The sequence below is a fragment of the Hypanus sabinus genome, chromosome 12, assembly GCF_030144855.1.
Source record: "Hypanus sabinus isolate sHypSab1 chromosome 12, sHypSab1.hap1, whole genome shotgun sequence".
Lineage (NCBI taxonomy): Eukaryota > Metazoa > Chordata > Chondrichthyes > Myliobatiformes > Dasyatidae > Hypanus > Hypanus sabinus.
Window position 1 is genome coordinate 19483623 of NC_082717.1, and position 25315 is coordinate 19508937.

General features: G+C 44.3%; 1 protein-coding gene across 1 annotated transcript in view; it reads right to left on the minus strand.

Annotated features, from left to right (window-relative positions):
- Positions 1 to 1672: 1672 nt before the first annotated feature.
- rasgrp3 (RAS guanyl releasing protein 3 (calcium and DAG-regulated)) overlaps positions 1673 to 25315 on the minus strand; it is a 98332-nt gene continuing 74689 nt past the window's right edge. Inside the window, exons 13-16 of the mRNA XM_059985623.1 lie at positions 20641 to 20788; positions 14698 to 14734; positions 13486 to 13638; positions 1673 to 7916 (exon numbers count right to left, since the gene is read on the minus strand). Of these exons, the coding sequence (XP_059841606.1) occupies positions 7579 to 7916; positions 13486 to 13638; positions 14698 to 14734; positions 20641 to 20788 (676 nt within the window). The 3' untranslated portion in view covers positions 1673 to 7578. The remainder of the gene's footprint in view (positions 7917 to 13485; positions 13639 to 14697; positions 14735 to 20640; positions 20789 to 25315) is intronic.

A 25315-nucleotide genomic window follows, 5' to 3' on the forward strand; every position in this document is an offset into this window, starting at 1 on the left:
CAGAAATGTGGTTATTGTGTGAATGGAGCAACTCAAGAAACTCTCTGTCAGGTCGATGCCCTCTGCTTAAACTCCTGCAAATGAATCCTCCTCCCTGGTTGACTAATTTGTGATTCCAGTGGTTTCTGCACTTAGATCCCTGTGGGCATTAGATACGCTCAGCCTGGGTCTCCGTTTTCCTGGCTTCTTGTTACAATACACCTGATTAGCAATGATGGTATATAACTTTGTTCACAGATTCAGTAAGGACAGAATAGTAATAGCATCAGCAGTTGCTATGTGTTTGTGCTTCTCGCTGGGACCATTTACACCTGCGTCATATGCACACATTCAGGTGTGAAAGCTCTCTTCTTAGAGAAGTTGGATCTGTGATTTTGTTTGTTGTTTTGGTGCTTCACCAAAGGTCAGAAGATTAATAATTAATTTTTATTTATTTATTGAGATACAGTGTGGTACAATTTACAACAACCAATTAACATACTAACTAGTACGTATTTGGATTGTGGTGCCCCAAGGAAGCCCGGGCAGTCACAGGGAGAATGTAAGAACTCCTTACAGGCAGTGGACGGAATTGATCCCAGGGTACTGGTACTGTAAGTTGTTGTGCTAACCACTACACTACCGATACTGATTACACATATTGGTTTAGTGATATTGCATACCATTTGTTAATGCTGAATTTAGAGCAGCTTCCAGCAGTGTACTTATCCTTTTACAGCACCACTTCCAAAAATGCATTGCCGACTTCAATGCAACACTATGATGTCAGTTGAGGAGGAAAGTTCCTGTTACCTTATGTGTGGAGACTAATGAAGAGAAATAACAATGAGCTTAATGACCCTTTTGTCTCATGCGGACAAGCAACCTGCATCTCTTAATACAACAGGTGGACACCATTACTTTCCATCCTGCAACACAGCAAACAATAGTGGAGAACATTGCTCTAAAGAAGATGGTGGACACCAACAAGTTTGAATCTGCATTAAGTAACTAAGCTGTTCTACTTGCAAATCCTGCACTTATCAGCAGAGGGCACTATCAAGATCTTGCCCTGATCCTAGGCGTAATGAAGCAAGGACGGTAACCTTTTGATTTCAATTATTGCATCTATATCCTTCTGTGATCCAATAATCCAAGAACCAAAACTGTCATCTTGCAGTTTTACCTCAACAACTGACAATCATGTTAAATGCAGATACTGCTGCAAAAGTTCAAAGTACATATATTATCAAAATTTGTATACTATACATTCCATGGATACCTTAAACTGTACAATTGGTTAATCAGGCCATTGTATCTTTTACTGAATTTTAGACAGTTGTAAACTTGCCAGTAACTTTACACTAGCTAAAATATTTATATGAAGCTTTGTTAAAGTATGGCAAGTTTCCAGTGATCGTCAACTTTTAAAGATTAGCTTGACTTGTCAGATGTTCATGGAAGTGCACAGTCAAATATTTCATTTATGTCAATGATCAGCACAGCCCAAAAATGTGCTGGGTCAGCCTGCAAGTGTTGCCAAGCTTCCAGCACTAACATAGCGTGCCCACAACTTACCAATCCCTAACCAATATATCTTTTGGAGACAAACCTGCACGATGACGGGGAGAATATACGCCTCTCTGATCTGACCATTCAGTCAGTAAAACTGAAAGAAGTAGATGGATAATGATGCAAAGAAGGGGTTTTGTTTATTGTCAGCTCACAAGAAATGGCTCAGTTGCCAACTACATTCTACAAAAAAAAAATCAATATATATTTACAAAACACCGGACGATATGAAATATCGAACACATTAGTATAAGGTCGTGTGTGTGTAGCATTTCAACAACTGTACACCACATACAACTGCAGTAAGCCATGTGACCCTTCGAGCAGGCTCGAGCATACCCATTGAGGTGGGTTCCTCTTGGAGAATAAACATCTGAGAAAGCAAAATACTGCAGGTGTTGAAGAGTTCAAAAGAAAACTCAAGCGTCTTCCGACAACCCAATAATTTTATTTTACAGCAGTACCAATGAAAGACCAAGGTGTCTTCACATGGGGCAACATAATTGCAGTATGTAGTCATCAAGCAACACCCCCCACCCCATCCCCCAAAATAATAAGAGTTTGATCTTTCAGTCATTCTTTAAGATCGTGGCTGGCCTATCCATAATATCCAGACATCTATTAGTCCCTTATGAATGAACTCAGTGTCTGAGATTCCTTCAAAACCTCTCTTCATCTAAACCCTATGCCAAGGATGCGGCCTAGAAGACTAGCGCACCTTCAGGGTTCTGGGATTTCACGGCTTGAGAGGCGGGCAGTCTCGAGGTCGGTGCCATCGTGGTGCGTCGTGGGAGACTGAAGATTGACAGCAGCGAGCTGCCTGCTGGCTGTGTGCCCAGCCACCCAGAGCTCAGAAGAAGTGGCGCAACAGACTTCTAACATCATAAACCAGCAAGCTGCTTTGTTATGTTCCCGAAACAGGGTCACCACTTTTTCCTCTATTAGAGAGAGAGAGAGAGGGAGCCTGCGGTATATCGAATTACCGTCTTTGGGGTACTGCAAGTTTCTGTCTTTACTGATGCTTTGCTGCACACCTGAGTGCTCAGTGGTGGGTGCTGATGCTTTTTTTTTGCTGGTGGGGAAGGTGGGATCATTGCTTTGCTGCTGCTTACGCTTGTGGGGGAGCTCTGGGGGTGACTTTGGGGTTCTTACATTTAACTCTCATTCATTCATTGGGGGACTCTGTTTTCGTCCATGTTTGCAAGGAAAATGAATTTCAGAACGTATATCGTATACACTAAATGCACACTAAATTCTCTGACACTAAATGTACCTTTGAAACATTTTACCCCTTATTCTGAGAACATGGTCCCTAGTTCTAGACTCCATAATCAGAGAAGCAACCTCCCTGATCCACCATGAAGCCTCCCAAGCTTCACTGAGATCTCATGTTTCTCAGCTTTAGGGATTACACATCTCATCTAATGGGCATTTCTTCATTTGACAAATCTGCCCTGCCTGAAATCAGTTTTCAGAATGCATTGGGCTCTCTCAATAGCAAATTGCTTCGCTCTTAGCTGGGGAGAACAAAACTGTGCACAATACTTGGAGCCACCCATTGTGACTGCAGTTAGGCTTCTTTACTCCTCCAGTCAAATCTTTTCTTACACCTGCATGTTGGCTTTCAATTACTTCTGTGCAAGCACGCCTGGACACATTGGTCTCATGGAACATGAAAACCAGCAAATCTCTCACCAAGAGGTGACTCCGCCTTCCTATTTTGTGCACCACACTTGTCCATGTCCCCTGGATACTCCCTACCTCCTCCACCATGCTCATAATCACACCAGGTTTTATATCATCAGCAAACTCGAGAAGTATTTAGTTCCTCAGCCATATTTTGTGTGGATTGTGGTTGGTGGTTGGGGCAATCATCCATTCCTGCATTTCCCCATTCATCAGAACCTGGCAACCATTTTATTCTAGTTTATATTTTCTCTCTGTTAACCAAATCCATAAGCTGGAACCTTCTGGATCAGTTACCATATAACCATGTAACAATTACAGCACAGAAACAGGCTGTCTCGGCCTTTCTAGTCCGTGCTGAACGCTTACTCTCACCTAGTCCCAGCTACCTGCACTCAGCCCATAACCCTCCATTCCTTTCCTGTCCATATACCTATCCAATTTTTTTTTAAATGACAATATCCAAACTGCCTCTACCACTTCTACCGGAAGCTTGTTCCACACAGCTACCACTCTCTGAGTAAAGAAGTTCCCCCTCGTGTTACCCCGAAACTTTTGCCCCTTAACTCTCAACTCATGTCCTCTTGTTTGAACCTCCCCTACTCTCAATGGAAAAAACCTATCCACGTCAACTCTATCTATCCCCCTCATAATTTTAAATACCTCTATCAAGTCCCCCCTCAACCTTCTATGCTCCAAAGAATAAAGACCTAATTTGTTCAACCTTTCTCTGTAAAACCTGGTACCTTGTTTGGGACCTTATTGAAAGTCTTCTGAAAATCCAAATGCACTACATCGACTGGCTCCCCCCCTCAATTAACTGTGCTCTTACGTCCTCAGAAACAGTACGTAGGTCTGAGGTATGGGACTGTGCAAAAGCCTTGGGCACATTACCTTAGCAAGGGTGCCAAGACTTTTGCACAGTAGTGTTTCTGTCAACATGGAGCAGATAGCGAGTTTGTAAGTCTGGCGGCAGCAAAGGACGTTGGGAATGGCGAGGGTGGAGCGCCGCAGGAGGACGTGGGACAGGTGGCAGAGAATGAGTGCCAGGAGTGCGGCTGGTGTGGCTGCAGACACACCCAGAACTGAGACATCAGGCAAGGTATTTTGATTCCAAACAACTTATTTATTGAACATTACAGAATGTCTCTCTGGTTCTTTTCACTCCCTCCCCTCTCCCAACCATGATTCTCCTCTCCCTGCCCCCTTCCTGCTCTCAGTCCACAATAGAGGCCCATATAAGAATCAGGTTATCATCGCTCTCATATGTCATGAAATTTGTTTTATTTTTAGCGGCAGCCATACAGTGCAATACATAAAATTACTATAGTACTGTGTAAAGGTCTTAGGCAACCTATGTATGTGTATGTGCCTAAGACTTTGGCACAGCACTGTATACTGTTCAGTTGTTACTACACATTGTGCACCAGGCATTGAAAATGGAAGTCTGGCTCTAATTATGCCATGTACTTACCAGCTTCTAAAGTTTCAGTTTGTGTTGTTTGGCAATTACGAGATGCTTTGATCCACCAAACAAATACAAAATGATTTCTAATCCAGTCTGAGGGATGCTCAGCTTCCACTGTTGTGTGGTGCAGAGAAGCACAGAGATTCATGGTCTCAGGGAGCTACCTTCAGTCGGTGATTTCTTCTCCCGAACCTCTACCCATCGCAGAGAATATAGAACAGTAAGTCACAGTACACTCCCCTTTGGTCCACATTGTACCAGCTTTTCAACCACCTCCACGATCTACCTAACCCTTCTCTCTTACATAGCTCGTAATCCCCCATCTTACTTTCATCCACGTGTCCTTTAAATATTCCTAATGTATCTGCCCCGAGCATCAACTTGGCAGTTCATCCCATGCACTTACCACTCTGTGTAAAACAAAAACATCTCCCCTAAACCTTCTTCCACTCGTTCATTAATTCCAGGTTCCCCTTTCAGGGCAAATTGGCTTTAACGTGAGACTTGTGCCTTGCCAGACACTGAAGCTGTTGGTTATTAATATAAAGTAATCATGAGCCATTTAACAAAAGGTTTGAATGGACATCTCAGTTCAGTGAGAGCATGATTCATCGTGTTGGTATCTATTGATTTGTCCCATATGAACTTTCTTGGAAAGAGTTTTGCCTGAGAGTCTGCAGCAACTTCATCAAAAGGTAACACCAAACAGAAATGTATATCAAATGGATCCAGTTTAGAGGAAATCTGATTTTCTGCATCTTTCATTTGAAGATCTGACTTGGCGAGATTGCTCTAATACACATCTCTGCTGTTTTTAAGTCTTAAAATTGTTTAAATTCAGTTATTTGCCTTTAAACGTAAAGCAAAATCTAAATATCACAATGTGTAATATTTGAGGGGACACAAAATGGCAGTTGAGGTTATTAGAAACAATACCACAATGGTGCAGCAGGTGACGCTCTAGTCCAGTAGGGCTACAGCGCAACATGGAATAAGGCCTTATTCTGTGTCAGGTTATCTCCTGCCTGATTTACAACGCTTGAGATTTGAGACAGAAAGGGAGAACCAGCCAGCCAGGAGGATTAGCTCTCTAACACAAAGGCATGTGGAAGCCTCTTGATTTGGGGTGGTGACAGGCGCTGTCCACACCGGGGAATTGTGCTGAGCAGAAAGTGACATTGATTAATTTCTCCATGACGTGTTTCTTGTTTAAAGCACTTGGCCCGTCATTTTCCCTCAGACAGTCTGTCTGAGTGCAATCAATAATGCAGCCCCTTTCCGCGATGCCACAACCTGGCTCAGTGAGGACCCAGTTTGAGGGCAGAACCCCGCTTTTCAATTACACCAGTGAGCCTCTGAAAGCTGGGTGGGACAGCAAAGGAGGGTCATGTCGAGGATTTTCCCTCCAGGTCTGCATTGCTGGAATTCTCCCTGGAACCGATACCAATGGAAGCAATGGAAAAGAATCGCACACTGCATGAAAGGATCTGACAATTCACAATCACCCGATATGCTCAGGGGAGTGTGCCGTATATGTGTGTGTCACACACCTTGTATTTTCCAAGTTTTGTACCTTGGAAACGTGGGAGCAACCATCCCATCTTATAAGGCTGTCTTAGCGATAGGGATGCTTACCCTATGTCTTTGGTCAAAGGACATTCAGGCACTAAGGACAAGCACTAGGTAAAGCAAGAAATCCCCACATAACATTCTTTTTATCCAATTACAGAGCAATCTTTCCTCCTCCCCACCAGGGACAACATCTCAATGATACCACATTTCATTACAGCGGAAACAAAGATCAGCTTCTCACATGACTTCATGTTTCCATAGCGAAGGGGTATCTCTGCTCCCACATCTTCAAAGAAACTCAATTAGTTTTGGACAAAATACATGTAAAAGGATTAACACACACACACACAATCCCAATGGTGTCCTGATGGGCTGGAACATCGACTGTTTACTCCTTTCTCCATTGATGCTGACTGACCTTCTGAGTTCCTCCAGCATTTTCTGTATGTTACATTGTATTTCCAGCATCTGCTGAATCTCAACTATTGATTTGAAAGGTTTAGTATCCTAGATGGCGGGAGATAACCTTTAGGCTCCAACTATGACGGTGGCATCCAGCTTTATTGTTCCTTTTCATTCTCACCTTTACCTGACCTTGTGTGTGGAAAGTGAAGAGTTTCATTCACTTGAATAAAAAGTAGTCTCTATTGTTTGTCCCAGCTGAATAATCTCAGAAGTCTGTGGCATGGATTTTGAGTTTTATAAAGAATTTTGTCAGTATCAAAGCCTTAGAAATGGAAATTCCATTCCAGGCAACCTCCAGACTTGACTTTCCAGCAAACTGGAGGCATTTCCCTGTCTGACCTTGTTACTACTGGCCATGTGTGCATTGACGATGAGCGTTTATAGTACGCAACAGCTTGCTTGTGGCTTCCTGTCAAAAGCGTTCCATCTGCACACTCACTTCGTGTATTTGGTGCTTTTTCAGTCCTGAGGTTTGATCTCCCATGGCCGATTTTTCATCTTCCAACTAGTGAGCTCGATATGCGATTTGCTTGTGAAGGGTGATGGCTGGGACATGATGGGTGTGGGTGTTCGAGGCCTGGAAGATTTTGATTGATAAGAGAAGCCATGAAGGAGCCACAGATTTATACAAGATCTTTGTCACTTTGACACTTGGCAGAAGCTGGTTTGAACAATTTGTACAAGATGAAAAATGACAAATAGTCAAACACACAAGGCAGTCAATGAATAAATATCCTGTTAATATTAACCCTGAGCACATATCCAATTTCTTGTAATTCCCATAAAATTTGATGATGCATTGTGCACTCTTGGAGTTTGCCTTGAGGGACGCACCCTCACTCATCTTCCTCATTCACCTCGGTCCCATTCTGCAGTGGTTCACGCTCCTCTTCTGTCTTAGCACATCTGCTGGGCTTCTCATTTTCCCACTTTGCAAAGCCCCTGCTCTTCCCGCCTTTCGACTTCATTTTTGGGAAGGTGTGTGACCCTGAGTCGGCGCCGGCCCACCCACTTTCCTGCCACAGTGGCTCCGTCTGTGTGGCCTGGCTGGCGGTGGCCCTCTGTAAGCGCACCGAGATCTTCTGAGCTGAGCCTGTCATTAGGGTAATCGAGCGGCCATCAATGGCCTGGTTACTGGTGCTCTGGGGGAAGTTGAACATAGCTCCATCTTGAACTGCAGGGGGAGAGAATGAAAAAAAACTGATTTCAAATTGCGAGGGAGGACTCATCAAAAACAAGCTGTACAATCAAAGCTTAAGCATAGAGCCGGATTCAGAACATCAAAAGGCAGGAAAAGCCAAGGAATTTATTTAGCCCAAGCTCGAGGATACAAGATCAAAATGAGAAGCAAGGTTAGGTTTTTAATAACCTGGCACAGACAAGCACAACTTCTCCCTTTCAGTAAAAATATGAACCATCTTTCAACAAATATTGAGATTCCTGCCTCAATCGATGGGTTCATTCACAAAATAGCTCAGCAACTGAGATGAAAGGAGACCCTGTAAGCACTGATTAGCATGCAGTGAACCATACTGAGGCAGGGCAACCATTTCACAAAGTAAAGCTGGTTTCTCCAAGAGTTACTTCTTAGCAGTAATTCTTGAAGGTATCACTGCCAATACACTATACAAATTTATATTTAGCAGAGGCCCAAAGGTCCTGTTTCTTGATGCCAATTGATTGTGTTCTGATGTCAAGTGATTGCATAATTCTACACTACAGTTTGGACAGCTTGGTGTGAGCTGTCTAACTGAGGGTCACTCAGCTTCATCTGGACCCCGGCCATCATGTAGAAACTGGAGTGTGCGTCAGCAATACTTACAAATATGCAGTGTTTTTACATGAGATTTGTTTATTCTCATATACAGCAGGGAGAAAATTCATTTGTTACTCAAGTGAAGTTCACAAAACTTTGTGCAAGCACAACATTCTGATTCCACCATTTCCAAGATGCTGCACAAAACGTTTTGTGTGGAATGTCTTGGAACTAATAGAATCAGAATTAGGTTTATTATCACTGAAATATATTGTCAAATAGAGGGGTGTCCATTTAGAAATGAGATAAACGGGAATTTCTTTAGCTAGAGGGTGGTGAATCTGTGGAAGTAGTCCCCACTGGGAGCTGTGGAGGCCAAGTCTTTGGGTAAACTTAAATAAGTGGTTGACAGTTTCTTGATTAGTCAGGGTATGGAAGGTTACAGGTAGAAGGCAGGAGAATGCATCTGAGAGGGCAATGGTTCAGCCAGGATGAAAAGGCAGAAAAGACTCGATGGGCCAAATAGCCTAATTTTGCACCTATATCTTATTGTCTAAGTGTGGTCTGACCAATGCCTTATAGAGCCTCCTTGTTTTTATATTCTAATCGTCTGGATATGAATGCTAACCCTTCAAGACCTTTGGATATGTCCAGTATTACAACAGCATCATTAGCAGGGATTTTTAACAGTTATGTCGACACTGATTCATTTGCATTTCCTGCTGCAGCTTCAGCAGGGGACACATCAGCCCCCACGGAGACAGAGCCCAGCAACTGATGTTCTCACAATTGTTATAGCAGGCACGTAACAGACCACCCACCCAGTCAAAAAAACATAGGCTCATTATAGTTGAACGGCAAATTGAATGTGTTTCTGGATTAGGGGAAATTAAGGAAATTTTCTCCTTTTAAATAATATACAGAGTTATCAGTCTGGCTCAGTTGTTTTCATTCCCCCCCCCCCCCACCTCTTCTCATGATGGAGGAGGTTGTTCAATCCATAAAGTTTATGCTAGCTCTCAGAACAATCCCATGCCCCCTTCTGCCCAGTCACCTATTTTCTCTTTCATTTTATTTTTATTTAGAGATACAGAGTGCAAAAGACCTTCAGCTCCTTGAGCTGACAGGCAACCTCCGACTTCTCGCTAGCCTGATTATGGGGCAATTTACAACGACCAATTAACCTACTAAACGTTATGATTTTGGACTGTGGGAGGAAACTGGAGAACCCGGAGATAACCCATGCATTCCACGGGGAGGACATACGGATCACTCTGAGACTGTACCCTGAACATTGATAGCCCAAGCTGTAACAGCGTCACGCTAATCGCTGAGCTACCATGTTGTTCTAACAAAACCATCCATCCCCACCGAGTTTCCCACCACTCACCTACACCAGGGCTGATCTACAATAACTAATTATCTTATAGGAGCAAACCAGAGCACCCAGCGGAAGCATTCATGTTACAGAGAGAACATGTGAACTGCACATAGACAGCACAGAAGATCGGGATGGAATCCAAACCAGGTTTATTATGGCTGTCTAACATGAGGCGAAATTTGCTCCTTTGCGGCAGCAGAACAGTGCAAGCTGCTGTCTGCTGGTGCTGCCTTGCACAAGTGGGCTGCCGACACTACGCTGATTGGCCTAATCTCAAATAATTACAAGGTGGCCTACAGAGAAGAAGTCATCACCCTGACACAGTGGTGTCAAGAAAACAACCTCTCCCTCAATGTCACAAATACAAAGGAGCTGGTTGTGGACTACAGGAGGAATGGAGACAGGCTAATCCCCATTGACATCAATGGATCTGGAGTTGAGAGGGTGAACAGCTTTAAGTTCCTCGGTATACACATCACCCAGGACCTCACGTGGCCTGTACATGCCAGCTGTGTGGTGAAAAAGGCACAACTGCGCCGTTCACCTCAGAGGGTTGAAAAAGTTTGGTATGGCTCCCCAAATTCTAAGAACTTTCTTTAGGGGCACAACTGAGAGCATCCTGACTGGCTGCATCACTGCCTGGTATGAGAACTGTACTTCCCTCAATCGCAGGACTCTGCAGAGAGTGGTGCGGACAAGCCCGGCACATCTGTAGTCGTGAACGTCCCATGATTCAGGACACTTACAAAGATGTGTGTAAAAAGAGCCTGTAGGATCATTGGGGACCCGAGTCACCCCAACCACAAACTGCTCCAGCTGCTACCATCCGGGAAATGGTAGCACAGCATAAAAGCCAGGACCAACAGACTCCGGGACAACTTCATCCACCAGGCCATCAGACTGTTTAACTCAGGTTGACTCAACTGTATTTCTATATTGTATTGACTATCCTGTTGTGCATAACATTTATTATAAATTATTATAATTGCATATTGCACATTTGGGCAGAGATGTAACGTAATGAGTTTTACTCCTCATGCATATGAAGGATGAAAGTAATAAAGTCAATTGAATTTGATTTGGTACAACTGCGATGACCAGCTCAGGAGCTTTGCACTGAGGGTACAAGGCAGCACTTCAGGATCGCAGGTCGCTTCTGACTGCAAATGAACTGTATAAACATGAGGCACATAGCACAATAGCGTTATTGTTTCACACTATTTGTCTCATGGTAAACAGCAAGCAAGCTGTTTAGAATGGATGCAAGTCATTGAAGAAAGAGGACATTTTGTTTTACTGTAGGATGCCCTGGTTGAGTCAACAACAATAACGTCACTGAACAAGAAGCAAGATGATAAAAGGCAGAAGACAAGAAGAAGAATGATAAGAGGGAGAAATTGATAGGACGGCCAGAGGCGTGTTCCCAGGCGGAACTGGCTAAATCTAGGGGGCATTATGCTAGGGCAATCGAAGGGAATTATGAGGGGGTGGGGCCGAAGCGTCAGAGGGACTATTTTCACTGAGAGTGCTGGGTGTGTAGAACACCCTGACGGGGATGGTGGTAGTGGCAAATACACGGATGACAGAGAAATGGAGAGCTATGTAGGAGCAAAGAGTTATGTTGAAGGGTTAGGTTTAAAAGTTGGCACAACACTGTGGGCCGAATGGCCTATTCTGTACTATTATGTTCGAAGAAGCTAATAATTCACACAGAGAGTGAATTGTGGAGCAGGAACTGTTTGCCGAAAGTTGGCCTTGTGGAGGATATGTGATAGCCATGATAAGCCACTGTATCATTTTTGCAATTAATCTGCTAATGGAAAACCTTACTGGCCTAATATCATTTAAAAAAATACTGAAATGATCTAATTTCCTTGAATTTTAAAGATTGCTTCCTTGGATGGATTTTGGAGCCCGTCCAATCGAGCTGATATCGAGTTCTGTGATGCCATAGGAAAGAAATGCCCGTTGTGGATTAGTACTCCAGACTAAATTGGTGCTTCAAAATTGAGCTTATTCCAAACAGTGTTAATCCTTTCCGAGAATGGGCTCGAGGACCCATCGAAGTGAAGGAAAACCATAGGGATAAATAACAACGAGCTGCTTTCAAAGGGGAACTTAGATCATTTCAGTTGCATTTTATTAATAAAGGAATCCAAACAGGGATCATAAGCCATGGCGTGCTGTAAGCTAACCCTGTTTAAACTATTGTTCCATGGCCCTTGCCTTCACTCTATTCACGGCCTGGATTCCTATGGCAGGTACTTCAGGGATGAATGGGAGATCCGGATGGAGTTATGATGAACGTTCACTCCAAAATGACTCTTGCGTCTCTGACTGTACTGCCGGCCATGGTGGGGGGGGGGGGGGGGTGCATGGATGGCATATCACTTGCAGTTTTCTACGTGTGCTATTCATGAAAAGATCAGGCACAGGGAAAAAGAAAGTAACTGGCATTTCTGTAGTACTTGCCGTTCAATGTCCCACAGCACTTTGCAGACAACTAGGTATGTTTGCAGTGGTGTGGCAGGGTCCGTGACCAGCAAAGCAGGAACGTTCATACTGATGAACGTTGGACAAATTCCTGGGGTAACTTGCCTCTTCCTGGTGCGGCCTTTCAATGTTTCTATTATGGCTATTATTCTATTATGGACTTATTGAGTAGTCCCGCAAGAAAATGAATCTCAGGGTGGTCTGTGGTGCCATATATAAGTTTGATAATAAATTGACTTTAAAACAATACCCTGAGTGGGCCAGCAGGCTCTCCACTGCAGTTGCTGTGACCTTCTCGTGTGGCAGCTGGGTCACCAGCCCAGATCTTCGAAATCATCTCTCCAGAATGGGACTTAAACCTCATCACTCTTGGTTGATGAGGCGCCCAGCTGCTTTTGAGCCACGGCTGACACTTAAACATGACTTGCTTATCTGTTAGTTATTAAAGGTAACTAATATAGTTAATCAGTGACTCAACAGGAATGGGATTTTGACTCTCTCCTATATTAATAGTTACAGTAATATAAATACTGCAGATGGGGCTCGTCAGTCATAGTTGGCAGTTCACCTAGCAGAAGGAAAACTCTGATCTCAAATCACCACTGCCCTCGGGCTATACCCACTCATAAGGAAGGCTGAGGGAGTAAACCCCGAGGGAAAGATCTGGAGCTGTACTCCCTAAGGCAGACCTGTATTGTGTCCAATGCTGACTGGCAACTCCAACGACATCGTTGGTACCAACTGTATCGGTCTCTGCCGTCCCTTTGGATTCATCAGATGTGTGGAGAGAAGGAGCCTGCTGCACGGGCAGCAGCTTCCTCTTCAATTGCACTGCCGTGGCTTGTGTACCAGCTTGTGTATCACGAAGGCAGGTACGACATGATATCCGTGGTCAACCCTGACCAATGGAAATCCTCATAAATATAATTACTCTAAACACAATAACTGCTTTTCAATAGCAAGCAGTGATACGCTCTTATGTCACACTTCTAACCACACCATTTAGCAAAGAGAGGGCATATTTTCCATTGGGTTGAGGATGAAATGGAGGGGTAAATCACAAGGGAGCTCCCCAACTAACAAGGTTCCTTTGATCACATCGGCAGCCCTTACCGTTTCCACAGGAGAGGATTGCTGGGCTGCTGGGCAGGGAGCCATGGCTGTGCGAAGGTGGAGAAGGACTCTCTAGAGAGGTGCTCTTTCGCAGTTTCCGACACGCCAACACCAGCAGGTCTTTGCATTGCTTATGGCAGTTGACACCGCAGTCTGTCAAACAAGGAAGCGGAATTGAGACAGTGCGATTAATGGCAGAGCCTCAGCACCCAGTGCCAACGTCTCTCAGTATTTAACATTTAATGCTCACAAAATCTCACCACTACTATGCAGAATAAAAAATGGTATTAAAGACAAGAAGGTGGTTGAAGGTCAGTACAGACTCACTGAACCTAAGGGTCTGTATAAAAACACAAAATGCTGGCAGAACTCAGCAGGCCAGACAGCATCTACGGGAGGAGGTAGTGACGACGTTTCGGGCCGAAACCCTTCACCAGGAGTCTCCTGATAAAGGGTTTCGGCCTGAAACGTCGTCACTTCCAACTCTTGATAAGAAGAGTAAACCACTGAGTACCCATTATACACTCCAGCATTCCCTCCCGCCTCAACATCTCCAAGCTCTAATCAGGACCAATGATTGGTCCGCAATGTTCATTTGCCCGACACCAAGCTTCACAGACACTCAGGACACTGAGGTCTGTGATGGCACAAGGGTTCAGGAAAGTTCTCAAAGCCCCCTTGAGAATGCACAACATCTTCACTAATTCACCACAGCTTCTGGCCCACAAATTCAAAATGGAGGAGCATTTGCGAAGGTAGGTAGAATGGCGAATCTCCCTCTTCAGGCACACACAGAAGCCCAGTGCAGAAAACAGAGGGAGTATAACACCTCCCAAAGTACACACTGGCCCATTCCGTCTGTGGGAGAGTCCATGGTTACCACCTTAGAAACCAAAAAATTAGGGGACAAGGAAGATATCCTCAAGACTGAGAAGCCGTCCAGGATGGGAAAGGTGCTCAAGATATTCTCTGCTGCTTTAACAATGTCACCACATCCCCTCTAGTTTCCACAGGGAAGGTTAAAAACCCATTGTGGCTCCTGCAGAAGCAAATTGGCCTTTTTGCCCAATTTTATCGGACTATAGATGTTACTGCCTTCTGGGCCCTGCTTTACAAGGCCCCAGATCCCTCAGCTGCATATCCCTAAAACTTCCTCTGCCAACATTAATACAATAGCCATCTGAGGAAAAAAAAGAGAGAGTTCTTATTTACCTTTACACTTGTGTCCCTGTTTGATTATACCCCAGAGCTGCAAAGAGAGCAGAAGAATGTTAGTGAGTTGGTAGGGGAACCGGAAGGAAGGTGAAGTAATGAAAGAGGAAGGAGCTGTGGCCTGCAGCAACACAAACAGGATGGAGCTGCTCACAACACCCTTCCTGACACATGGAGTTGGGAATCGTTGTTTCAGGCCTGCGCTGTCTGCTCCATTGCTCGCTAACTTCTCTCAGAACGGGGTGACATTTATCAATGACATTTAAAAGGAACCTGACAAATGAACCATGTCAGGCTGGGAGTGATGGGCTGACATGGTAGGGTCACGATTAACACCCTAATCTGCTCCATTGCTGCCGTTTCCATTCACTACGATTACTGTTTACTTCTCTCCAACAGTGGAGCAAAAGCTTAAGGAGGGGTGTGAAGCTGGGATGAAACAAAGCAAATAGTGTTGTGGGAGATGTAAAAGCAGCTGCAGGGAACGCCACAGCCAAGGCTAAAGGCAGCCAGCTTCGACTGGCAGGGAGCCAAGTGTCAGAGACCTGCACAGACAAATCATCTTTGTCTCAAAGTTTTATAATTTCATTTATTGAGGTAAATGTGGAATAGGCCCTTCCGATCCTTTGAGTAACCCCTCCCCCTAATTTAACTCTAGCCTAGACACAGGACAACTTACAATGACCAATTAACCTACCAATAACACATCTCTGAACTCTGGGAGGAAACTGGAGAACCCGGAGGAAATCCATGCGGTCACAAGGAGAACGTCCAAACTCCTTACAGACGATGGCGGGAATTGAACCTGTGTCTCCGGTACTGTAAGGTATTGTGCTAACCACTATGCTACCGTGTAATGTAGCAGAAATGAAATTGTCCCAGAGTGACAGAATGAGTATCAACTGATTTCCCTTCACAAATGGTTTTGATCACAACTTTTCAGAAACAGCAGGCATGAAGAAATCCCTGGCAAGATGTGGATAGAAACTTCAAACTGAGCATGGGCTGCCACCCCCCCTCCCCCCCCCCCCCCCCCCCCAGGGCTGCGTGCTCAGTCCACTGCTGTTCACTCTGCTGACCAACACACAGCTCAAACCACATCATAAAGTTTGCTGATGACACGACTGTGGTGGGTCTCATCAGCAAGAACGACGAGTCAACTTACAGAGAGGAGGTGCAGTGGCTAACGGACTGGTGCAGAGCCAACAACCTGTCTCTGAACATGAACAAAACAAAAGAAATGGTTGTTGGCTTCAGGAGGGCACGGAGCGACCACTCCCCACTGAACATGGATGGCTCCTCGGTAGAGATCGTTAAGAGCACCAAATTTCTTGGTGTTCATCTGGCGGAGAATCTCACCTGGTCCCTCAACACCAGCTCCATAGCAAAGAAAGCCCAGCAGCATCTCTACTTTCTGCGAAGGCTGAGGAAAGTCCAACTCCCCCCCCCCCCCCATCACATTCTTTTGAGAGCATCCTGAGCAGCTGCATCACTGCCTGGTTCGGAAATTGCACCATCTTGGATTGCAAGACCCTGCAGCGGATAGTGAGGTCAGCTGAGAAGATCATCGGGGTCTCTTTTTCCGCCATCACGGACATTTACACCACACGCTGCATCCGCAAAGCAAACAGCATTATGAAGGACCCCACGCACCCTTCATAAAAACTTCTCATTCCTGCCATCTGGGAAAAGGCTCTGAAGCATTCGGGCTCTCATGACCAGACTGTGTAACAGTTTCTTCCCCCAAGCCATCAGACTCCTCAATACCCAGAGCCTGGACTGACACCAACTTACTGCCCTCTACTGTGCCTATTGTCTTGTTTATTATTTATTGTAATGCCTGCACTGTTTTGTGCACTTTATGCAGTCCTGGGTAGGTCTGTAGGTCCAGCGTAGTTTTTTTTCTGTGTTGTTTTTACGTAGTTCAGTGTAGTTTTTGTACTGTTTCATGTAGCACCATGGTCCTGAAAAATGCTGTCTCATTTTTACTGTGTTAACATACCAGCAGTTATGGTTGAAATGACAATAAAAGGTGACTTAATTTGACTTTAAAAAGAGACTTGACTTCTTTCCTTTTAGGGTAGTGAATCTTTACTAGGCATCTGTTAGTCTTGAGAGACCATGGATTTGTGCCTTGGAAAGTTTCCAGGGCACAGGCCTGGGCAGGGTTGTATGGGAGACCGGCAGTTGCCCATGCTGTCTCCCCACTCCACGCCACCCATGTTGGGCAAGGGCTGATACAGCTTGGCACCGGTGTCGTCACAGAGCAAAGTGTGGTTTGCTCAGGGACACAACACATTGCCTTAGCTGAGGCTCGAACTAGCGGCCTTCAGATCACGAGACCAACACCTTAACCACTTGGCCACTTGCCAACACGCCAACAAAGAGGAAGCATGGTGGTCAGAAGCTGTGCTGCAAAGATGTGCTCAAACGCCATATGAAGAACACTGACATGAATGTCAACACCTGGGAGAAAGATGCTTTGGACAGAAGAAGTTGGCGCTGCATTGTCAAGAAGTCAATCCCAGCTATCGAGGAGAAAAGGCAGAAGAAATATGAAGCAGGTCATGTATGCAGACATTCGGTGCTAGACCAGTCAAATCACAAATGCAACCAATGTGGGAGACAGTGCCGATCCAATGCTGGTCTTGTGGCCCACAAACATGCCTGCTGAGACTAGACTCTCAGCGCAATCAACATCAAAATCAATGGACAGTCGAAGAAGAAAGAAGAAGAAGTGAATCTTTGTAACTCTCGGGGGAAGAGGGTTTCAAGGATTTCAAAGATCAAAGTTGAATGGTAAGATTGGACAGTTATGGGTATGTTCTGTTAGTGCCTGGAACCATGGCGACACTTCTGGGCTACCCAGCATTCAAGCAAACCATTTCACTGTCTGTTTCAATGTGCGTGTGACCATTAAAGCTAATCTTTAAATTTTATCACGGAAGGAGAGTGAGTGTCCAGCGCCGTCTACCAGTCTCTCGCTCGCTGCTGCTGGAGAAGGAGTCTGTGCGTTACGGTCTCTCTCTCTCTCCCTCGTTGCCCATGAGGGAAGGTCCTTGCATTTGAGTGATCTCTCTCTCCCTTGATGCTCTCAGTGGATGAAGCCGGAACAAGGTTTAATCGACGGAAATTGTAGATTTGGATTCTAATTCAGGATTATGATGTGTCCTGGTTTCCAGTTAAAGTTCTGGTTGCTCTTTTTTGTCTCTGCTTTGGGTGACTTTTGAATTGGGACAGCCTGCAGATAACGAACACTGAGCTGAACTGTATGGAAATATGCTTTTTGATTCTGTGTTTTATATTCTGTGTTTTTGCTCTGTTGCTGTTTGCATGATTTTCTCTTTTTTTTTGCATGTGAGGGGGGGCAGGGAGTTTGTTTGATGGTTTTCTTTGAACAGGTTGGGTCCCTGGTTCTTTGTTTTGTGACGGCCTGTGGGGAAGATGAATTTCAGGCTTGTATACTGCAGACATACTTTGATAACAAATGTCCTTTGAATGTCTTTGAATAGATAAATATTTGAAAGATTGAGAAATTGAAGACCATGTAGAAGTGGTAGAAAGAGAAGTTGAGGCCAGCAAAGACTAGCTATTGAAAGGCAGGCCAGGTTTGAAGGGCCTTTTGGCCAACTCTTGCCCTTTTGTTCATTGTTTCACTTCCTCTAGCATGGGCTGCTTAATTCTTACCCTCTAGTGTCACTCATTAGCATTGGTCAATCCAGAATAACCCAGAATTCCATGGAGGAGATTCAGTGATGAGAACATTCAAGCACATGGGGCAGGGAAATTGAATGAATGACTAACTTCATGAAATTCCTGATCTAAAACACATTGGTGGCCACAGGAGTGGGGGCGGGGGGTGCGCCACGTAAACTTCTTGATTGCAAACTCAAGAGGAAACAACGCCGTCAGGACCCTCCCACGCAGGCCCTGGGATTCCATTCAGAGCAGTGCCGTGTTCAGTATTCTGAATTAGTCTTTGGGACACCTGCTTCAAGATTAGGGTGGCATGGTGGAGATACGTCCCTACCAAAGGAGGTGTAAGGTGCTCCTACCCTCCACGAGCCTGTGGACCACCCTTGGGCAATGTGAAGCACCACCCGCCCCCACCCATCCAGGGTTACAATGATCCACGGGAGCAGGTGGTGGATGGTCGTATGAGCAGCTGGTGCTCATCACAAGTCCTGGTTATGTGACCACTGACGCCAGGCAGGATATCTCTGAAGAGTATTGATAATGGCTGGGGTCTCCTGTCTTGTAAAGACACTGCCCAGAAGAAGGCAATGGCAAGCCACTTCTGTAGAAAAATTTGCCAAGAACAATCATGGTCATGGGACCATAATGGCCCATATCGTATGACATGACATGTAATGATGACGATGATGTGGAAATTAGTAGTGCATTCTCTCGAGTCAAGTTTGATGTTCTCTTAAGAGGCTGTCTATTGATGGGTCCTCAGCTGTCTGTAAAGGCCACTCCAGGATACACATATTCGGGTGAACTCCCTTATTGGAGAACACCTTTGCATGGATTTGTTTAATGTGGGTAGACTGAAGCACATTGACAGATTGGGATCAGCGTCCAGTGGCATGGAACACACGAGGACTGGGGACCTTCACTGCTGCAGCCTCCCTCCAATCTCACTGTGTCGTCACCTTCTGCCAGCTCCACCATTGAGGGCTTGGATCGTTCTTTGTCTGGAACCTCTCCCTTGACCTTACCGCAATGGGTGACCCTAGCAGGAGATAAGTGTCAAATGACATCACTCGCAGTATCTCAGGAACTCTCAAGCCTCTCCTCCCTCCATGACAAGCTGATGATCCTCGAAGAAGCATTAGAGATTCCTCCAGTCGCACAGTCAGGACTTCTAAAGCCTTTTGTAATATTCTCCAGTACAATTGAGCTTTGGTAGCTCTTTGCACAAAGAAAGAGAACATTTAGTGCAAAAGTCTGTAGATTAATGACATTTATCACTTGAATCAATACTTTGATTCTATGACAGAGTGGAATATCATGTTGGTAAGATAGCTAATGAGGCAGATCTATGTGATATTTCTAGTAGGTATTTAAGAATTACCTCGCACACTATATATGAGCCACAGATCGGAAATATTGTTAATGTTCTGATTAAATCGATATACACTCAGTGGCCACTTTATTAGGTACACCTGCACACCTGCTCATTGATGCAAACATCCAATCAGCCAGTCATGTGGTAACAACTGAATGCATAAAAGCATGTAGACATGGTCAAGGGTTCAGTCATTGTTCAGACCAAAGATCAGAATGGGGAAGAAATATGATCTAAGTGACTTTGACCATGGAATGATTGTTAATACCAGATGGCGTGGTTTGCGTATCTCAGAAACGGCTGATCTCTTGGGCTTTTCATGCACAACTGTGGAGGTTACAGGGATTGGTGTGAAAAATATTAAATATCTGGTGAGTGGCAGTTCTGTGGGAGAAAGTACCTTATTAATGAGAGAGGTCAGAAGAGAACAGTCGAACAGGTTCAAGCTGATGGGAAAGTGACAGTAACTCAAATAACATTACAACAGTGGTGTGCAGAAGAGCGTCTCTGAATTCACAACATTTTAAACCTGAAATGATGGGCAACAGCAGCAAAAAGACAACTAACGTACACGTAATGTATTTGCTGCAGAAGGCAACGTGGCTAATGAGGGAATGGGGGAAGAGAAACGTAGTGGATTTATCTACCTGGGGTGTTCTCACATATATAGTGTGCTACTGCTCTCTGGTTTTGCCCAGAGTTGTGCCTGGGCATTTAGACGTGGTCAGCCAGGGATTTAGCAAAACTTAAGTGTGGGTTTATGGTGATTATTTTACTATAGAGTTTCCGAGGGAAGACATCTAGACTCAAGCACATTGGAGAAAGTTCAGGGAGAGTCACTGCAACACCATCATTTCAGTGGATGTACTTACAAATCCTGCACAGTGCTCACAGAAAGTGGGCTTGAGGTACGTCATCTCTTGAAAATTGTGAATAAAGCCCGGTCCCATTTTGCACTGGAGCTGCGATTTAGCCCTCAGGAAATAGGCCATCATTTCATCTTTACTGATTCGCCCGTCCCTGTCAAAGATAAGGGGGAACAAAGACTTAATTATCGCACAAATGTACAGTCATCTACATAACTTAGCCTAACATAACATTGAACTGTTCTAACCCAGAGGAGGAGATGAAGATGAATTTCCTCAGCCAGAAAATGGTGAATCAGTGGAACTAATTACGATAGACAGCTGTAGATGCCACGTTACTGGGTATATTTAAAGTGGAGATTGCTAGGTTGGTGAATAGAGATGTAGAGAGGAGATTGCCTGGAAGAGACCAGTTCAGTTATGAGGAATGACTGCACACTTAGGTGACTGGATGAACATTTGAAACAGCAGAACACAGAAGACAAGAAGACCATAAGATATAGAAGAAGAATTAGGCCATTTGGCACATCGTGTCTGCTCCACCATTTTATCATGCTGATCGATTTCTCTCTCAGCCTCAATCTCCTGCCTTCTCATGGTATCCCTTTATGCCCTGACTAATCAAGAATCTATCAACTTCCGCCCTAAATATACCCAATGATTGACCTTCACAGCCACCTGTGGCAATGAGTTCCACAGTTTCACCACCCTCTAGCTGAAGGAGATGGACTGAGTGCTGGAAAGTGGGATGGGTCTTCAATGTTTAATTTGGTCATGATGGGCTGAAAGGCCTGATGCAGTGCTTCCTGCCTCTATTCTGTTGTATTTGTGAAGTGGGCCACCAAGATTACTTGGAATTCATTGATTCTACTTGGAAGGTACACTGTTGTATGCCCCAAGGTCACAACTTAACGGACTCGCCTCACCTTATGCTGAAAGCCGCGTGCCAGAGTGTTCCTCATGTTCTCAGTCTCCTGATATCCCTTAGTTATCTGTATCCATTGATTATTCGACACTGCCAATCACACTGTTTACAATGTGCCTATCTTTGCATCAGCTGCAAACACGGATAGGGAGATTTCTAGTCCAAAACACCCCCAAAAAGCCTCGACAATCGTACCAAACTTTAACAGTGATATCAGTATGGAGTAGCCATAGAGTCATAGAAAAGCACAGCACAAAAACAGGCCCTTTGCTCCATCTAGTCCATGCTAAAAACATTTTAACTGCCTAATCCCACACACCTCTACACCTGTGTATCTATCCACATTTCTTCTAAACATTGAAATCGAGCTCGCACACACCACTTGCGCTGGCAGCTCACTCCACACTCTCACAACCCTCTGAGTGAAGAAGTTTCCCCACACGTGCCCCTTAAACTTCTCACCTTTCACCCTTAACCCATGACCTCTGGTTGTATTCCCGCCCGACCTCAATGAAAAAAAGCCTATTTGCGTTGACCCTATCTATAGCAGGGATGCGGAACTTCCGCGTGTCGAGTAGGATCGGAGGGAGAAAGAGCTCCACAACATGTACTTTATCAACACTAACTCTTTCTCATAACACAAGAACTTGATTTTATAAAAATTCTTGAACTGGTTGATGGACTGGTAGTGGAGCTAGATCTGCCACTCCTTACACTCCCACAGAACCTTCCGTACTTTCCTTTTTGATGGGATAACATTCAAGTTTGCTGATTACACCACTGTTGTGGGCCAAATCAAAGGTGGTGTGTTTGAATCAGCATACAGGAGGAAAATTGAAAGTTTGACTGAGTTGGGTCATAACAACAACCTCTCTCCCAATGTCAGAAAGACCAAGGAACTGAGTTAGAGACTTCAGGAGAGGAAAACCAGAGGTCTATGTGCTAGTCCTCATCGGAGGATTAGAGGTGAAGAAGGTTAGACATTTGAGATTTCTGCGTGTTACTATTTCAGAGGATCCATCCTGGACCCAGCATGTAAGTGTAATTATGAAGAAAGCACGGCAGTGCCTCAACTTCCCTTGGAGTCTGCAGAGATTCACCATGACATCTAAAACCTCAACAAGCCTTTAGAGGTGCATTGTGGACAGTCCATTGACTGGCAGCATCACAGCCTGGTGTGGGAACACCAATACCTTTGAATGGAAAATCCTACAAAAGGTAGTGGATTTGGCCCAGTACATCACGGGTAGAGCCTTCCCAATCATTGAGCACATCTACATGAAACACTGTCGTAGGAAAGCAGCAACCATCATCAGAGATTCACAACAACTGGAGATTCACAACAACTTTTCTCACTGCTGCCATCAGGTAGAAGGTACAAGAATTTCAGTACCACCAAGTTCAGGAACAGTTACTACCCCTCAACCATCATGCTTTTGAATAAAAAGGGCTAAACTACACTCATTTGCCCTTCCATTCAAATGTTTCCACAACCAACGATCTTACTTTAAGAACTCTTTATCTTGTTATCTCATATTCTCGTTATTTATTGTTAGTTATTTATATTTGCATGTGCATCGGTTGTTGTCTTCTGCACTCTGGTTGACCTTCCATTGATCCTGTTATAGTTACTATTCTATAGACTTGTTGAGCATGCCCACAGAAAAATTAATCTCAGGCTTGTATGTGGAGACATATATGTACTTTGATAATAAAACTTACTTTGAACTTTGAATTTGGAGTTAAACCCAACAGTGAGATCAAATGATAAAGTATTTTACTTCTCTCCTCCTGCAACTGATAACAATCATACAGCCCCAGAATAATCCCAAAAGCAGAAAAATATGTAAATGTAGCTCATGAGGCTTAGAGGGGCACTGGCTCCTTGGGAAAAATCATTCTCTCTGTTTACAAGCAAAGCGTCACATGTATGTCATGCTGCTAACAGAAATAGCACACAGTTGCTCTCTCTAAGATTGAATGTCCCAGGGTATCAATGTGCCTGGGGAAGAAATTGCGGTTGCTTGAATCATAATATTCCAAGGATCACTAGCAATGTTCCAAGAGCTTTAGAAAATTATACATATCACTCAGTTATTCAGAAATGAGGAAAGAAATGTTCAGGCAATTACTCCATAAGAATTTAAGCCTTCACTGAAATTTGTCAGAAGTTGTCTGATTTAGCTACCAGAGCAACACAAACAAAATACTGGCGGAACTCAGCAGGCCAGGTGATTGTGACTGAGCTATCAGATGGCCAAAGAATCAGGAAGGACAGATCATGTGCAACTCATCTGGTTGATAATCATCATTGTGGTCAATCTTGGAATGTCTAAGGGTGTCATCTGTACAGATTTCCAGAAAGCATTTGTTAAGTTTTTGCATAGGATTATGCAAAAATGAAAATTAGATAAAAACTTATGATTATGGAGCTGTTCAGGCTGGGTGGCATGTTCAAGATACGTCTCCTTCCCTCCGCTAGTCTACAGGTCAACCTTGGCAAAGTATACCACATGCTTAGGGTCACATGAAGCCATGGGAACAGTTGGTGGATGATTGTACGAGCAGCTGGTGCATATCACATGTCAATAGACAATAGACAGTAGGTGCAGGAGTAGGCCATTTGGCCCTTCTAGCCAGCACTGCCATTCACTGTGATCATGGCTGATCATACACAATCAGTACCCCGTTCCTGCCCTCTCCCCATATCCCTTGACCCTGCTATCTATAAGAGCTCTATCTAACTCTCTCTTGAATGCATCGAGAGACTTGGCCTCCACTGCCTTCTGGGGCATTACTTAAACAAGAGCTGAAGGTGAAAAATCTATTATGGCCAGTGCACTGACAAGGTAATGTACTACTATTTGTTTTCACCTACATTCTTTTAAAGCTCAAAAACATCAAAGTTCAGAATAAATGTATTATCAAAGTACATATATAACATCATCGGAGATTCAACTTTTTGTAAGCATTCACTGTAGAAAAGGAAATACAACAGAATCAAAGTAAAACTACACACTAAAACTGACAAACAATCAATGTACAAAGAAGACAAACTGCAAATATAAACCAAACAAACAACTAAATAAATACTGCTGAACATGAGTTGTAGAGTCCTTGAAAGTGAGTCTCCAGTTTGTGGAATCAGTTCAGTGTTAAAGTGAGTGAAGTTATCCAGGCTGGTTCAGAAGCCTCACACACAAAATGCTGGTGGAACGCGGCAGGCCAGGCAGCATCTATAGGGAGTACAGTCGACGTTTCGGGAGTCCTGACGAAGGGTCTCGGCCCGAAATGTCGACTGTGCTTCTTCCTGTAGATGCTGCCTGGCCTGCTGCGTTCCACCAGCATTTTGTGTGTGTTGCTTGAATTTCCAGCAAATGCAGATTTCCTCGTGTTTGATTCAATAGCCTGATGGTTGAAGGGTAATAACTTTGATGGTATTGATCCCACAGGTGGGCTGTGTGGTTATTGAGTATAGTCAGTGGTTATTATTCTCTCAAGGACTGTTGACCAAAGGTATATATACTCTTTGGTGTGCTACTTTTCTACCTCAGGTTGAGATAGAATGGGAAACCCTTTCCAAGTGAGTATTGGTTCTGACTGCAATAGTCAACAGGGCCTTCAGCCCATTATATCGTCATCTACCATTATACCATACTAATGTATAATTACTATACATTTACCATTATTACACAAATCCCATTTACCCACACTAGATCCATGCCCACTCAATGTCTTGGACATTCAAATTCTTGT